The following is a 15,687-nucleotide window of genomic DNA, read 5'->3' on the forward strand; positions in this document are numbered from 1 at the left end:
CCCTATATCTTAGAAACTAATTTTAAGTAGGTTTTAATTTTTAATGAAATTGTAAAATTACTTACATCTATACATTTTCCACAGGGATTGCTATTATATTCTAATTATTTATACATACACACAATAAACTTTGACCAGGCTTGGTCAAAGGTGTTGGTTGGTGCAAGGTTTAGAGTTTTGTCATTTTTCATTTGTCTCTCTTTGTCTTCCCACCATGGAGATCCCACTCAAATGTACCTTAGTGCAGCTATGAGGTAGATATATGCCTTAAAACTGAACATAAAACTTCCTGTTTTCTACATGACAGGGAGATGTTTTAGATTTAGATAAACATTTATATAGCCTCAAGGTGAAAAGTTGTGTTTTGTTTGCATATGCTCTACATTCCCCTGTAAATGGCATAGAGGACCTACTTTTGGTACCTAAGTGCTTCAAACAAGGGAAACAAAGTGATAAACTAATCAAAAGAAGATACAAAAAGATAAACAATCACTGTTAATGTGAGAAGCAATGGAAGTGTTTAAAATCAGTTATAACTTTAATGCAGTCTCTGTAGCTTTTATGGAAGTTAGTTTTATTATGCAAGGCAAGAAATACATATTCTAAAAGGTATACTCTTTCTGATGGAAATAAAAAATAATGGCAAAAAGGTTATTTTGAAATTAATTAAAAGTAATTTTAAATTAAAACTGATGCTTATTTAAAAAATAATAGCTAATATTTATTTAGGCATGTTAATTGTTAATGACATAAAAATGATACATATGCTCTTAATAATGAGTTGCAAGGTACCATTTTTTTGGTGAATCTTTTAAGACATTTCCTTACTTGTGGCATCGATCTTGCATTGCTTTGATTTCTTGCATAACTGGTAGTTCCTTCTGAGATGGAGGCTTTACTTCCACATCCTGAAGCATGCTAGCAGCATGCTGTTTGAGCAGGCCCAAAGATGACAGCTGGTGGTCCACCTCGAGCAAGAAACTGCTGTGGTAATCCAGGAGTTCCAGGAGCTCTGTCTTGGATGCCTTTTCCACTGAGCTTTCTGGTAAGCGGCCTTGTAGCTGATCTATAGCTAAGGTGGCCTTCTGAATCTATGGAAAGAGATGCAGTCTTGTCAACAATAAAATTACAAAGGAAGCTAGTACAACTGACACCGAAAGGTGCTAGAAGTGCTGTACATTTAGATTCTGTAAAACTGTTGTGGTACAGGACTTGTGCTCTACTGTGCCAGATCCATTGCTCTTCACAGGGGATTAGGACTTGCTAAGGGGTATTTTTTTTCAGTTATGGGTGTCTTATAATCTTTAGCATTTATTATATTGATTGCCATAGGAACTAGAGCTCCACCCTGGGGCACATCCATATTTGGCACAAGTCATGAATTTAACAAAATGATTATCCTCATTCCTAAAGAACTTGCTGTCTGGGCATAAATAATGGACAATGACAGATAAAAAGAGTCAGGTAGGATATAAGGGGAAAAAAAGAGACATATGATCAATGATCAGTGATAGGCACTATCATCACTGCTTATGCTTAAAAGGAGTAACTTCCTATTCTTCAGGGAAAAAAAAGAGAAAACAGAGAAAAGAAAGAGACACAAAAAGAGAGAAGAAAGAGAAAAGAGAAGAAGAAAGAAAAAAGAGGTTAACATAATCTACAACAGAACATCTGAGAAAAGGAAAGAGAGGAGAAGAATCTCAAGAGCCACCAGAAATCAAAACAACTCATGTACTATATATGTATGCATAGAGAAGAACAGTCAAAACTTGGGAGGCAACGATTCTAAACCTGGATCTTTCATAGCTGTGTTTTTCTGATCTGAGGAAAAAATATCAGTTCCTCCTGCTACCAGTTTTCTCTACTGCAAGATGATTAATAAGGATAATTCTATCATTCACCATAAAGAGTGAAAACCTATGTACAAGGAAGGATTTACCAAGGCTAGGATTTACCTTATCATTAAAACCCTTCCATTCCTGCACTGCATCTTCCAAAATTTTCTCTTGTTCCTGGGCTACATTCCGGAGCCGTGTCCAGCGCTGCCAAACTGTTGTTGTGGATCTACTTATAGATGCCTTACTGGCATCATTACTGATTCTTTCCAGCTGCAAAGCCTTTTCTTCTAGGGCTGTGATTTTCTCATGGAAAGAATTCACTATGGACACGAGAGTCTGAAAAACCAAAAATAAGCACTGTTTTCCTTTTTCCACAAGACAACTCATTAGTATTCAACACGCAGGTAGGTGAACCACCCCCATCCACTGCAGATGAGGAGGAGGTATTGTATTTTGAGTGAGGTGGCTAGGTCTCACTTTATTTCTCAAAGGCAGTATATTAGCTACAGCTGCTTGATGCAAAATGCAAGCTTCTGGAAGCAACAGGAATCTGGCATAATCATCTTTTTCCTGCTAGCCCCTCAAAAGGGATGAAAATAAACATTCAGGATCCTTCTCATAGCAAAGACTGACTTTTAAACAGTCTAAAAATGAAAGAAGCAATTCAGGTGTCTAGGTGTACATTTATGTCCTGTTTACCTGTAACAACATTTTAAATGCCCAAGGATTTGAGGACACTCATGAATCTGGGCGGACATGACATTACACTTGAGGGAGACTCTTGATTTCACAAGACACAATTGCCAGCATGTCTGAAGTGTCACTGACTGCCTATTTTAGGGCAATTGACAAGTACCTTAAACACAAGTGAGTTTTTTTAAGCTATATTTCTTGCTTTTAGACTGAACAAGGGTTAATATTAAACTCCAACTCGTCCTATCCTCATAAAACTGTTCCATGATCAAAAGTAGATGGATGTTTCTATTGATCTGAGTTGCTTGAAGGGTATGTAATTTTGGGGCTTACAGATGCACACCTTTTTCTAGGAACCTACTGACTCTCTGCTTTTTTCTATAGTCATAGGCACATAGAGAGACAACAAGCTGAAAAGTGATTAAAGATATCTGTATCAGTTACCCCACAAATAAAACGTGTGCTTTGCACAGCACTAAACATGTCTTGGTGGGTTATGACACAGTTAAGTGCTACAGGTAAAGATCTAAAAACTCAAATTCACGTTACCACAAGTAAGGACCTACATATTATACATTCATTTTCATTTGAAAGAGAAAGATTTCATGCAACTATCAGTAACTTACCTTATGTGTTAGCAACTTCTGTTCTGCTTCATGAGAAGAAGCAGCTTTAGCTACTGAGAATTCAGATAATTTTTTCTCAGCGTCATTCATCACTTCAATCACCTTCTGCCTTGATGTCTGGTACTCCTGCCACTCAGAAGCACACCTGAAACAATTACAGTTCCAAGAATAACTTAACGGTATATAAAAACATTTGAAAATCAGAAATATTATTGCACCTAGTTTCCAGTGCAATTGCTTAGTTTTGCTGTTACACAGTATTTTCCAGGAAAATAAAGATTATTGGAAACAGCCTACATAGAAGCATATGCTGCTGATTCTCAGCTATGCCACACAGAAATAGCCCGTATTTGACTTTTCCTCAGAGACTGCCTTAAACCACTTATGTTGTGGTTTAAACCTACCCAAACTTATGGAATTCAGAACATTCAGGAATAATAAGAAACATAGTTATGCTTGTAGAAAGGTATTTCCTTTTAGTTCAAAATGTCTGCTTCAGTTTCATTTCATCTGCATGCGTCAGGTGAAATATAGAACAATAGTTCCCTACTCTTCTTCTCTGTGCTGTTCCAAGCTCAATATAATTCTACCAAAGCTTCTTTACAATCACACAACTAGTCAGTCAAGGACAGAAAAGAAGGCAGAATCCAAGAGCTCTGAATCCCCAATATCCACTTCTCTCAAAAGTAGCATGAATATTAAAAAACTTCAATTAATGTTCTGATTTTTTTGTTCATTACCTACAAGGTGATCTTAAAATGAAGGAAGAAGAAAAAAAAAAAGAAAGAATATACCTTTGTAACTGCTCTTGCTGGGTTTTGGCTTCTTGCTCTGTCCCTTTGGCCTTTTCCTCCAATGCTGCTACATTCTGCACCAGCTGTTTGCTTGCTGTGGCTTGTAAAAAGGGCTCTATCTCAGATACAAGGCCTTGTAACACTTTCAAATGGTCATTAAACTGACTTTCCGTGCTGAAAAATTCAACATGGTTCCTTAGATTCTCCTCAGAGTTCTCAACATCTAGACCATTTCTTGCTAACTGTAGAAATTCCTGAGCATCTTCCAGCCAGTCATTTGCTATCTGCATCACTTGGTAGTACCTTTGGCACAGGCTATATACTTTATTCAAGGTAGCCTGAAACAAAAGGGAGAGTGACAAACATAAAATCACAGTAGCCTGTGTAATTTAAAAAACCCAGACTGTAGGATTACTAAAATGAGTCATTTTGTGATGATTGTAAAGATCAAGCCACAGAGCCATCTTTTTCAGCTTTGTGACTGAGAAACTCATGATGGTTTGGGTGGACTCACCTGTCTCACGTGTATAGCTTCTTGAACCTCACCATCCAGTTCTGCCAGCTCAGCAAGAGTGTTCTCCAGGTCAGCAGGTATCAGCTCCTTTGCCTTCATATAGCGCTCTTTCTCTTTATTGCTCAGTGCATTCATTATTCTGAGGCTTGACTGCACTTCTTCCTGATATATCTGAACCTTTCGGATTTCCTCTTGGATGTTCTGCAGTTTGAGGTCCAAACTTAATGTTCCATTAAGTTCTGTTTTCACCCACCTCAACCAGTCGAGTGAGCGGCAGATTTCTGTCTTGAAGTCAATGCTCTGCACAAGTCTGTTCTCACAATCCATCACCGTGTCAACAATGGCAGAATGCAAAGACTTCAGCTTCTCTTGCCAAGCCTGAACCTGGTGATTTGATGTCTCATATGCAGATGAGTCAACCTGAGGAGAAAGGGCTTCTAGATGTTCAGTTATTCTCTTCAGAAGACTTCCCGAGTCTTGCAAGCTGCCCACCAGAGAATGGTATATTTTCAACTTTTCTTCTATTGGGAGAGTTTCTTCATTCACCTTAACCTGCTCCTTTTTCACTGTCTCTAGCTGTGCCTCAAACTGCATACACATCTTCTCGTGCTCCTGGCATGCTTCTATTGTGTCTTCCAACAGGTTGATTTTCTGTTCTATTTGCCTCTTCAACCTGTGATACAGTGTGGCAAGTTTTAACATCTCATCTGGCTGCCAGGGCTGGCCAGTGCTTCGAAAAGCCTCCTTCTTCTGGTTCAGTTCATCCACTGCTGCACCAAGGCTCATGGCTTCACCTAAGAGATCTCTGTAGGCTTGCTGGAGTGACACAGCTTCTTTGGCTGAAACAGCAGCTGGAGCTTTGTCCGTGTTAATAAACTGGTCTTCTAGCTCGGTCAGGGCTTTACTTGTCAACTCAATCAAAGAGGCATACTCTTTTCTGGCATAAATTGCTTCCTGAACCTTATATAATTTTTCTTTTGCCAGAGCAGTGACAATATTGAATTGCTGAGGGAGACTATTAAGTTTTTCATCTAGATAAGAATGATCCACTTCATTAAGCGATGGTAGGACTTCTTGGCCATCCCTTTGCAGTGTAAGCAGCAGATTTTCATATTCTGGAGATTGCTCAAGAATCTGTTGATATTTTGCCAACTGGCTGTATAACTCAGTGTTAGAATTCATTACATTGACTTCTGGGAATGTGACAATATCAGCTTGTTTTAGCCAATGGCAAGCTTTATCCAAATCTTCTTTGAAATATTTCCTGGAAACAAGATTTTTCTCCAGTTCTAACAATCTCTGGTTACACTTTTGTAAAACAGTGTCATACACATTCTGTAGTTCTTGCAGTTTACCTAACACCTCACTCTTTTCTTGATTTGTTGCTTCTTTCATTAAATCCCGTCCTTGAGCCCACAGCCCTGTGACCTCATTTTGATAGGCCTTCAGATTAGCCTGGGTATTCTTACAAGACCTGATCTGTTTATTCACATCTTCTGGCAAGAGACAAATATGTTCTGGAAACATCACCTTCTTCTCATGCTGGTGAATTTGGTTTGTAGCCTGAAAGACTGCCATGAGAAACTGTGTTTTTTCAGACAGGGCTTTATTCAGGTGTTTTCTCCTCTGGCCAACCAGATCGCTGAGACAAGCCACGTGGTGCTGTGCATCAGACACTGTTTTCTGCAGTTCTTGCCTTTCATTGAGCCCTAGGTTGGTCATCACCCTGTCAGCATCCTTCACAAGCATCTTCAGAACAAGCTGTTTGGCTTCAAGCTCACTGCAAATGGTGAGATGGTCCATGAGAAGACTCTGAGCCATATCTGGAGGAGGGCTCTGTTTAAGAGCCTCTGAGACACTAGGCTGCTGTTCCTCTGCCCATTCCATTAGTTCCTGAAATCTGGAATGCACCAAGCTGAGCTCTTCTAAGGTTGAAACAGAAATTTGAATTTTCCGTTTGACAAGGTCCTCCAGCTGAGTCCAGCGCTGTTCAAAATGACTGAATTGCTCCTTTACTAATTCTTTGTCATCAAGATTTAAATGTTCTATCATCTTCTGCTTCTGATCTTTCAAATCCTCCAGAGCAAATCTCTTTTCCTGTAGTGCAATTGCCAGTTTTTGCAAAGCTTCAAGGTGCACATTTGTACTTTCAGCATCAGATCTGTTACCAAAAAAGGACAGGACAAAAAGGAGTTATTAGATCCTATTTCAGTGCAGGCTTTTATGAGAGGTCAGGATTAATTATAAGCCCACTGCATACTGAAATCAATATGATATAAAGACCTACAGTTTTCAGATTCACTTGAAGGTAGCAGCCTTGAGCACTAATTTAACACCTTTACAAATTTATTAGTTTCCCTTTCATCTGCTCTATGGTCATCAGGCTGACCATACACATTTACAAGAATACAGACCACAGCGTATGCACATATGCACCATATTGCACATATGAACAACAGCAAGTATTGAGGTTGAAGTGAATCTTGTTCCATGATAGTGAACAGGAGCAGCAATACACTCACAGATTTACCCACAGCTGGTGTGCTTATCCTATGCAAAGCAGCTGTAAATATTTAGAAGTAGTCACTAAGCTTTAATATAATAGTCTAATAGACATAACACAATATCACAATAAAAATGAACCAGTGAATGAACCATGAATTCATGAACCACCACAAATGAAAGAGTTCAAATGAAATAAATAGTCAACATTCTCAAAATATCAGGAAATGCTATACCCTGAGATGGGATCAGTAATTGCCTTAAAGACAAACACTGAAGATCTGGCCTCTCAAACTCTCTTTATCTCAATAGAAATTATTAACTGCCTCATAATTAATAAGGGAGGTGTGCTTTTAATTAAGTATGCAAAAAGGGCTTTTTAGTGGCTCCCACTTAGGGGCATTCTGTAAACAGCTCTCTCAGTATATATACATGGTTTGCTTTGTGAATGCAACTCCTTTTTTACCTAGCCAGGTTGTCCCACTCTTTTGTGAGCTTTTCCAGGAAAACTTCAACAACATTCATGCGATCATGGTAATCCTTTGTCCTCTGCAGATCCTCCTCCCTCTGCATGAGCAAACTATGTGCCTGAAGGCAGAGGTCCAGCCACTGGTTGCTCAGTTCTCCTATTTCCTTGTGTTCAGGTGATTCCTGTCCTTGGGTTAGTTTGTTCATCTTCTCAGTCACAGAGGTGAGAGCTGACTGCTTAGACTGCAACTTCTGACTGAATTCCTGAAAAAGATACAAGTAAAACCCAATATAATAACATGCATTCAAAATTATAAAATGGAATTTAAATAAAAGCTCTGAAATAAATAAATTGTATGTGGACTAATTATCAGCCCAGGCAAATGCTCTGCAGATGTAAAATTGAAGAAGTGTTTTCACTCCTCTCCAAACCCTCCTCCCCATCTTCTCATGTGGAGACAAATTAATAATGGATGCTAGAGCAAACCAGAGGAGTTTTCAAGTGCCAGTGATAAACAGAATTCGTGATCAAGTCACATCCTGTTGTCCAGGCTTCTGGAGTAGCACAGCTCCCACCATACACATACATTCAAGGTAGCCTTGAATCTCACAAGAATAATTCATTTCACCAGTACTATTACTAGCTTATTTTTTTCCCTTTCTCATTAGTGACTAAAAATAGGAAGCAGAGTCCATGAGTCAGTGAGCCTCCATATCCACACTCTGTATTGTTCCTACTTCTGTAACAGCAACCATTACCACTGTCATTATTGAAACAAAACCATGGATTACCTAGGTATGATTGCTATCTGAGCTAATAACTTGTAACTAAGAGTTCATCTGCATACACGTCCTACCAAAAAAGAAGTCAGAGAGATCCCAAAGAGAAGAATACACAATATATAGACAACTGAAACTAAACAAATATTTTGCAGCCCTTACACACTAAGGTAAATATAATCTTTTCCTAAATTCTAGTTACAGTAACTATAACTAAACAAGCACATCCATCTCCAGCTCTGCCTCATTCCTCCTCATGACGGCTTCAAATGGAGCTAGGCATCTTCCTTTACTGGGGCAAACAATTAGAAAAAACACACCTTGTGCCACATCTAACAGTACAGCGGGTGTCTCCCTTTCATTATAATCCAAAGTTACTGACTGAAAGAGTGAAGAAATAGAGACTCCTTCCTCTTCCTGGATTCTAATGATAGCTGGTATAACAGCTGTCAGTCCAGATTGTGCTGAGGCATCTTCAAAGGCTTTGACTTTGTTCCAAAGTGTGAGTAGAACAGGCATGGAGAGGAAGTGCTGTTTACTTTTCACCTAACTCTTGGCACATCAGAAAAAGAATATAAAAAAAGCCTAGACCAAAAATGCAAACCCCACATATCTAATCATTTATTAAAGAAATATCTTTTTGTTAAGTTACTGGTTATGATGTGTACAGAATGGTCATAAAATGTCTCTCTTCTGGAATGAATGAGAGAAAATATGAAGGCACTTGTCTCATGAATTGAATTGTGTTTCTGTCATTTCTCTCCTTGGAGATCAGCAACATCAAATAGTTTTGTTGACTAATTTTGAAATAATTCTAAACTATTTAGATGTATAGAAATCAAAGAATTTAGCAAGCACAGTTTGCAAATCTTATCTTCAGGTCCACTGTGATCAGCATTTACTCCACTCTCAAAGCAAAGACAAATCAGATCAGTAGGGTGCAAATTGTCTGCTGTTAAAAAAACAAAGAAAAATACTGAAGTATTTCTGCTCTCTGAATCACCCTGCAGCATCAACAAGGAATTAATCTTTACTTTCTCTGCTCCTGCTTAGAGCATATTAGCAAGTGTATGCAGTATGTGCATATAATATAAATCTTAAAATAATATCAGCCCCAGGATGAACTTCTTCCTTTACCTTCTGTTATTAAGCCAAAGTTTCCTTACCTTTACCTGCAGAACCATATTCTGGGCAATATTTAGCTCCAACTCTGCCCGTCTCCTTTTTAAATTCTGTAGTTGTTGATCTGCATCCTGGAAATATATCCAGAGCTCAGCCTTCAACTGTTTGATCTCTTCCCAACCTTGAGACAAATACTGTGAGTGCATTATCTGTTGCTCAATCTAGAGGAAAAGAAATGAAAAGGAGTAGGAATGCTTTAATGCATTGTTTTTGCAAAACAGAGGATTAATACAATTCTTCCTCTGAGCACAACACTGTACTAAAGCAATTTCTGCACCAGATTCTGAACGGGCTAATATTATCCACAAAAAGAGTCTTAACCTTCAAATGTCCCAGAAATTGAACCTATCAAAGGAAATTTGGGTAGAAACAACAACAACAAAGAAATTAATTATCATTCATCCTTGAGAGAAGCAAGTAAGTTCATGAGTGTTTGCATTTCAGTGTTCTCTGTCTTCTGTTAAAGCTTAAATTAATTGTATAATTTAGTCTACTGCATGCCAAGAATACTGTTAGAGTATACACTACATAAAAGTTTCAACTAAACACTTCCATTTAATTTGGAATTAAAATAAATAGCCCAGTTATTTTGCCTTTTTGCCTATTCTAAAATGCCAATAAGAAGAATGCTTACCAGATCTGAGCCCATCAATCCTCTTACACCAATAGTGACACAGCTGCTTTTGCTCTAAATACAGCGGTCGGGTGCCTTTAAGATTTAGACACTCAACCAGCTTAGTATATCCTGGCACTATACCATCTGTGATTTCTTAAAAACGTTTCACTGCCTTGTATGTCAAAGGAGAATCTTACTCTGATGTTTGGGTTGTTTTTCAGCTATTCAGTTTTTGGACTGCCGTATTTTTATGGGTTATTTGGATTTGTACAATTCACTTCTCTAGTATGGAATACTGTTACTGTATGTATTAGATTTTTACTCTTGTTAGAAGTAGTTTCAAAACTTTGGTTGTGTGTCTGTGTAAGAGAGACCAAATTTTTCACGTTTACAACAAGAGGAATGCTCATAATTCTTCTTTTCCAATAACTTAAGTTTATGGTTCTATTTTAAATGTAAGCATTAAGTGACTTGAAAACTTAAAATTGAGGAACACTTCTATAAATTAATATGCTTGAAATAGATGCACTTCGATTCATGAACTGAACCACCATAATTTTATTGTTATGATGTTTATTATATTATTAATCTATTAATAAAGGCCAATATGAGCATCAGTCTATTGTTGAATAAATTCTAACAATAAAATATGTCTCAGATTTTATAAAATACAGAGAAGATTAGACTGAATTGGTTTTTTTGAAAACATAAGTTGAATCAAGTTTTATTCCACAGAATCTTATTTCTGTGGCTTTAGACCAATCTTGTAACATTGCCTAGGTTACCTTTACCAACCTTAGTTGTGTGTCTTTTTATTAGTACCAGGATGGCAACATATGGATTTAATAATTAAAAAACAAGAAGAAGCAGAAAGGGAAAACTATTTCACTATCTCTAAAGTAATACTTAAGATGAAAGTAAGATGACTTTTCTTTAAATGATTACCCAATATGACCTTTTTAAAAGGGAACAGATCAAGGCAATTAAAGCTCTAAATAGGATTAGAAGTGGGTTGTCGTGGTTATCTTGTACCGTTTGTTTTGTTTGTTGAATATCTGCTGCTGCACTCTTCACTGTGGCATCTGACAGATCACACATAGAGCACAGAAGATCCAGGTATGTATTGGCCTGCTCCTGCAGAGCTCGGAAATGTTTAACCTGAGGGAAGACAATGCAAAAACAAACCCTGACACTGTGGAAATAATATCTTGTCTTATTACAATCATACGTTTTAGTTTTTTTGCTTTATCTTCTTATTTTTTCCATGAAATTAAATGTAGAAATACATTCTTTTTTTAGGTAAGGTTGCTATGTTATAATTATGGAAAGGAATAAGCCTTAAAAACTTGATTATTATCCAATTACCAAAACATTTAGAGATATATGGATTAGCTGGCTTATTTCTTGGATAGAAACCGACAGTCTCAACAAGGGGACAGACTTTCCCAATGTGAATGGGAACCAGAGCTTTCTGGTATTATCAACATGTCCTGTTCCTACAGCTATAAAATTTTCCAGTGTCCAACAGATCATGAGAAATTCAGCTTAGTGGCACTTGGGTGCTAGTCTCACTGTGTCACACCCTGCTTGCCCTGCCCTTGTAGGATTTCTGCCATCTCCAGTATTTCAAGGTCTCTATTAATTAAGATGATGGATGAAACAACTCTGAACTCCAGCATTTTTAGCACCATACCAGTTCAATTTAAAACCAAAGTTACAAATCCAATGTAAAGCACATTGTCACTGAGAATAATAATCAAGAGGCAATGAAAGAATTCTTAATGGTCAATGCAGGCTACGGGCAGTTCTATGCTCTTAGACTGAAAAATTGTTTTAATTGCCTGTAACCATGGTAATATGAAAACAGGTCTCATAAGGAATGTAGCAGACAGATGGGCAATTGGACAAGCAGAAATACACAACCCCTCTGCTAAACACGTCTATGCTCAACATCTATATCTGCTAAACACATCTGTGGAGTATCTGAGCAGATTTATCTTACCAGCCAACATTTTTCAAGTAACATGTTTCTGAGCATTAAGCAGAGCTAGCAAAAGCTCTCTTTGATTTTTCACCTACAGTTAAATTGCATTCCAAGCATTCCTTTTGGGGTTGGGAACGAACATTGAGGCTACACAGCTTTCTGAGAAGGCTAGAAAATATCTAACCATAAAAGAAATTTAAATCTCTATCTGAACTCACCTTGTTAAGAATAACTGAGCTTTTTCAAGTGCTAAACTTTTACCTGTTTAACTGCATCTGCCAGGCTGAAAGATGTCCAAGTAGTTGGCTTTAGCTCTGACTGCACTGTAGACAGCCAAGTCTGGCACTGTTGGAGAGTATCCTGATGATTAACATGCTTCTGGAGCTCATGTTCCAAAGTCTGGTACACCTAAACAAAACATTTTGTCAATTTATCACATTTTCAAATACCGCCATTGTCTCTCTTTTCCTACCTTGAAAACTGCCAATAAAACAGAATTATTAAGACTGATTATTTTAGCCCTTGTTTATAAAAGTACCAAGGGCTGAAAGCTCCTTAAACTCTCACCACACCCTGCTAACATGTGAAGAAGATGGACAGTATTTAAAGCACAGCTTCTAAAAAGAAAAAAATAGAGATGTAAATGAAGAGCAGGCTCTCTTTTTTGTATCCAACATTTTTGCATTGACTTTGTATAAGATGATTTTAGTTTGTTTTTGGGTTGTTTTGTTTAGTTTTTTTCGGGTTTTGTTTGGGGTTTGTATTGACTGCTGCCTTGATCTCCTAATTGGTTTAACAGAATGACCCAGCTGGCCCTTCTTAACTGCATATTCTGGTTTTAATGAGAGAGTCAGTATTTCCTAGCACATACTTGAGACCTGTTTTTATGTATGTATGCAAACTATCAACACTAAGACTGCAATTTGCTCCCTAGTTTTTGAAGCAGAAATGGTTTAATTTTTTTTTTCTGCAGATGCTCAGAAGCTAGTGCAACATGAAGGCAGTGAGCATGTGGGAAGATTCAGTAAGAACTGATCAGCCACTACTTTTCCTGGTTGCAAGAAAACATTTGGATCACAAGGAATTCAACTGTAGCACAGGAATAATGAAGTGCTCAGTAACCTGTAGGCTCAATCGAAATGAAAAGAGTAGGAAGAGTTTTCTACCATGTAAAGAAATAACTCATAGAAATAATAATGCACTTTATTTTTAAATGGCATAAAAAACCCCTTTGAAACAAGACTTACTCTTTGGGCTGTGCTACATATGGCGGAATAGCTGTCCCTTGTCCCCTGAAGATGGCTTTGTATATTTTGCTTAAATTTTGCTTGAAGATGTTCTGAGCATTGACTGATCAGGTAATCACCTTTACTCTTAAGGTTGTTCAAACGATCTTCAAATCCTGCAATTTCTTCCATGATAGCCTAAGAAACAGGAAAAATACTTCTGAAGAAATATGCTGTGATGCAGAATGTTTTTCCTCCTTCCTTTAAACACTTTTCATCTTTAGATTTGGGAAAAAAAATCAGACAACATGTGTAGTCATTGGATTGGCTATTGGATGGCATGTTCATTGTAAAGTCATTGTCAAAAGTTTTTACATTGCTGTCCCACAGAAAGAGCAGTAGATCTTCTGTTGCATGCTCTTCAGGGCTTCTCCAGCTTCTCTTGTGTCTAGTAATGCAAATTAAATCTCATGCTGAATCATATCTCATTCCATAGGCTCTTTCACAGTGGACAGTTGACTTTAGTGGAGCCATTTTTTTTATATAAGGAGGTTATTTAAAGAATAACACACCAATCACAAATAATTTAAAGACTTCGGTATTTGCCATTGGAATCTCAGTTTCAAGTGGTGGTAGGTTGGATTTTGCTCTCTTTTATCTTCTAGAAAGCATTGGCTATGAAGGTATTAAACTATTCTCACTAACAGCAGCCATAACAACACCTTGAATAAAAGCAATGGAGAAAATGCTACAACCTAATACCAGAACCTAGAATTAGAACAACCTAATAGAGGTACCTCTAGTTTCTGCACTTTCTTCTCCATTGGTGTTTTATCAACCACATCCAATTTGGTGATCACATTTCTAAGGTTCTTGTTAGCTGATACCTAACCAAGAAAACTTTCAGGGTTTTTTTCTACCTCAGAAGTGCTAGAGCAAAAAATACCTCAGGAGTAAAATGACCAAAATCCAGTTTTTGTGGTTCATTTCCTGGAAAGTCTCAGGGAAAATCTGACACACAATTCAGATCAGAGTACAACAAAGCTCTTTGTGTAAATGCAGTTTCATTCAAGAAACTATGCTAACAACAAGCCAGATTTGTTAACTGCATTAATGACACTGATGCTTATTTACACAGTTAGCAGTAAGAGAAGTAAAATAGGGGAATAACAAATTATTAGAGTTCTGTAGTGGAGGCAGAGAAGAAAAATTCTATTTTTCAAAGGTAGATCACCAATAGCAAACCCACCTTGTGGTTAGCTAGCTGCTGAGTGATTATTTCAAGATTGTTGCTTTCCATGAGGTCAGGGCTGGCCAATCTGCTGGACATATGTAATAACCATTTCTCCCCTTCTTGCAAATCACTATTGTAATCCTCATGTTCTTTTACTCTCACCTCTAAGGTTTCGACGTATGCCTGCAGGTCCACAATAACCAAAATTAAATTTTCTTGTAATTACAAGAGTTAAACCATGCCCCCCCCAACCAAACCAAAACCCACCAAAAACTTGAAAACAAAGTAAGAATTATAATCTAAATTTATATTCCTGTGAGGGAATCTCATATGAGTAGACTGTAAAGGAAGACATAAAAAGACACATTTATTCTGTGAATAAATTTCTGTGAATAATTACTTCTGTGGTACCAAGGAGTATTTTCACTCCAGATGAAATACCATACTTTGAAGACTGAGGAAAACACTTGAGAAAATGATTAATGTCAACTTGACATTAAGTTCACTAACAGTTATTACACACTCTTTGAGAGGCTGCAGTTGACCTACCAAATGCTGTGGCTGCTGCTTACAGCCTTTGCTTGTACCTACTGCCCGTGTCTGTGGTAGGCAAATTAAGAATGTACACACTGAGTTAAAAAGTATTTATGCTTTTCAGGAAGCTTCTCTAAATTTCAGCCACCAACATTATATCTAATGCAATGGACATCACTTTTTTGGTACAGATCAGAGGCATATCTTCAAACTAAAAATCAACCTTGAAAAATAAATCATCTCCTATTGGTGGATGGGTTGGCAATTAAAGGTGTCTAGGTCAAACATAAGTACTAACATGGTTTGCAGAGCTTATCCTTGTTAGAAGTATAACCTATTAAAAGCTTTAGGAGTAATAATACTTTAGGATGTATTTAGAAGCATTAGACCTTTCAAAGTACTACATACATATGGACTAATGAATCAACGTTAATTAATAATGCCCTGGCTGAATTAAATTATATCCGTCTTGCAGTTTATTTTCTCCGATGCCCTTTATTCAACAACTAAACTAAACAGTGCTTGTGGAGCTCAAGCAGAAACAAGAGAGAGTATAATCTAAGGGTATCTGTCCCTTCAAGAAATAATGTATTTAGGATTCTATTAAACATTTTTAAAAGTAGTAACAATAACACGGACTAGCCACAGGTACATATCCCCTTAGTGTTACAAAACAGGAAGACTTCACCTGCCACA

General features: G+C 37.4%; 1 protein-coding gene across 13 annotated transcripts in view; it reads right to left on the minus strand.

The window, feature by feature from the left end:
* SYNE1 (spectrin repeat containing nuclear envelope protein 1) overlaps positions 1 to 15,687 on the minus strand; it is a 294,687-nt gene that overhangs the window by 118,877 nt on the left and 160,123 nt on the right. For all 13 annotated transcript variants that reach the window (XM_063390127.1, XM_063390128.1, XM_063390126.1 and 10 more), the window contains exons 70-80: positions 14,473 to 14,640; positions 13,245 to 13,421; positions 12,259 to 12,405; positions 11,046 to 11,171; positions 9,382 to 9,558; positions 7,434 to 7,699; positions 4,466 to 6,626; positions 3,952 to 4,289; positions 3,158 to 3,302; positions 1,956 to 2,174; positions 829 to 1,091 (exon numbers count right to left, since the gene is read on the minus strand). In XM_063390127.1, the coding sequence (XP_063246197.1) occupies positions 829 to 1,091; positions 1,956 to 2,174; positions 3,158 to 3,302; positions 3,952 to 4,289; positions 4,466 to 6,626; positions 7,434 to 7,699; positions 9,382 to 9,558; positions 11,046 to 11,171; positions 12,259 to 12,405; positions 13,245 to 13,421; positions 14,473 to 14,640 (4,187 nt within the window). The remainder of the gene's footprint in view (positions 1 to 828; positions 1,092 to 1,955; positions 2,175 to 3,157; positions 3,303 to 3,951; positions 4,290 to 4,465; positions 6,627 to 7,433; positions 7,700 to 9,381; positions 9,559 to 11,045; positions 11,172 to 12,258; positions 12,406 to 13,244; positions 13,422 to 14,472; positions 14,641 to 15,687) is intronic.

Source organism: Prinia subflava, chromosome 2 (assembly GCF_021018805.1).
Source record: "Prinia subflava isolate CZ2003 ecotype Zambia chromosome 2, Cam_Psub_1.2, whole genome shotgun sequence".
Taxonomy (NCBI): domain Eukaryota; kingdom Metazoa; phylum Chordata; class Aves; order Passeriformes; family Cisticolidae; genus Prinia; species Prinia subflava.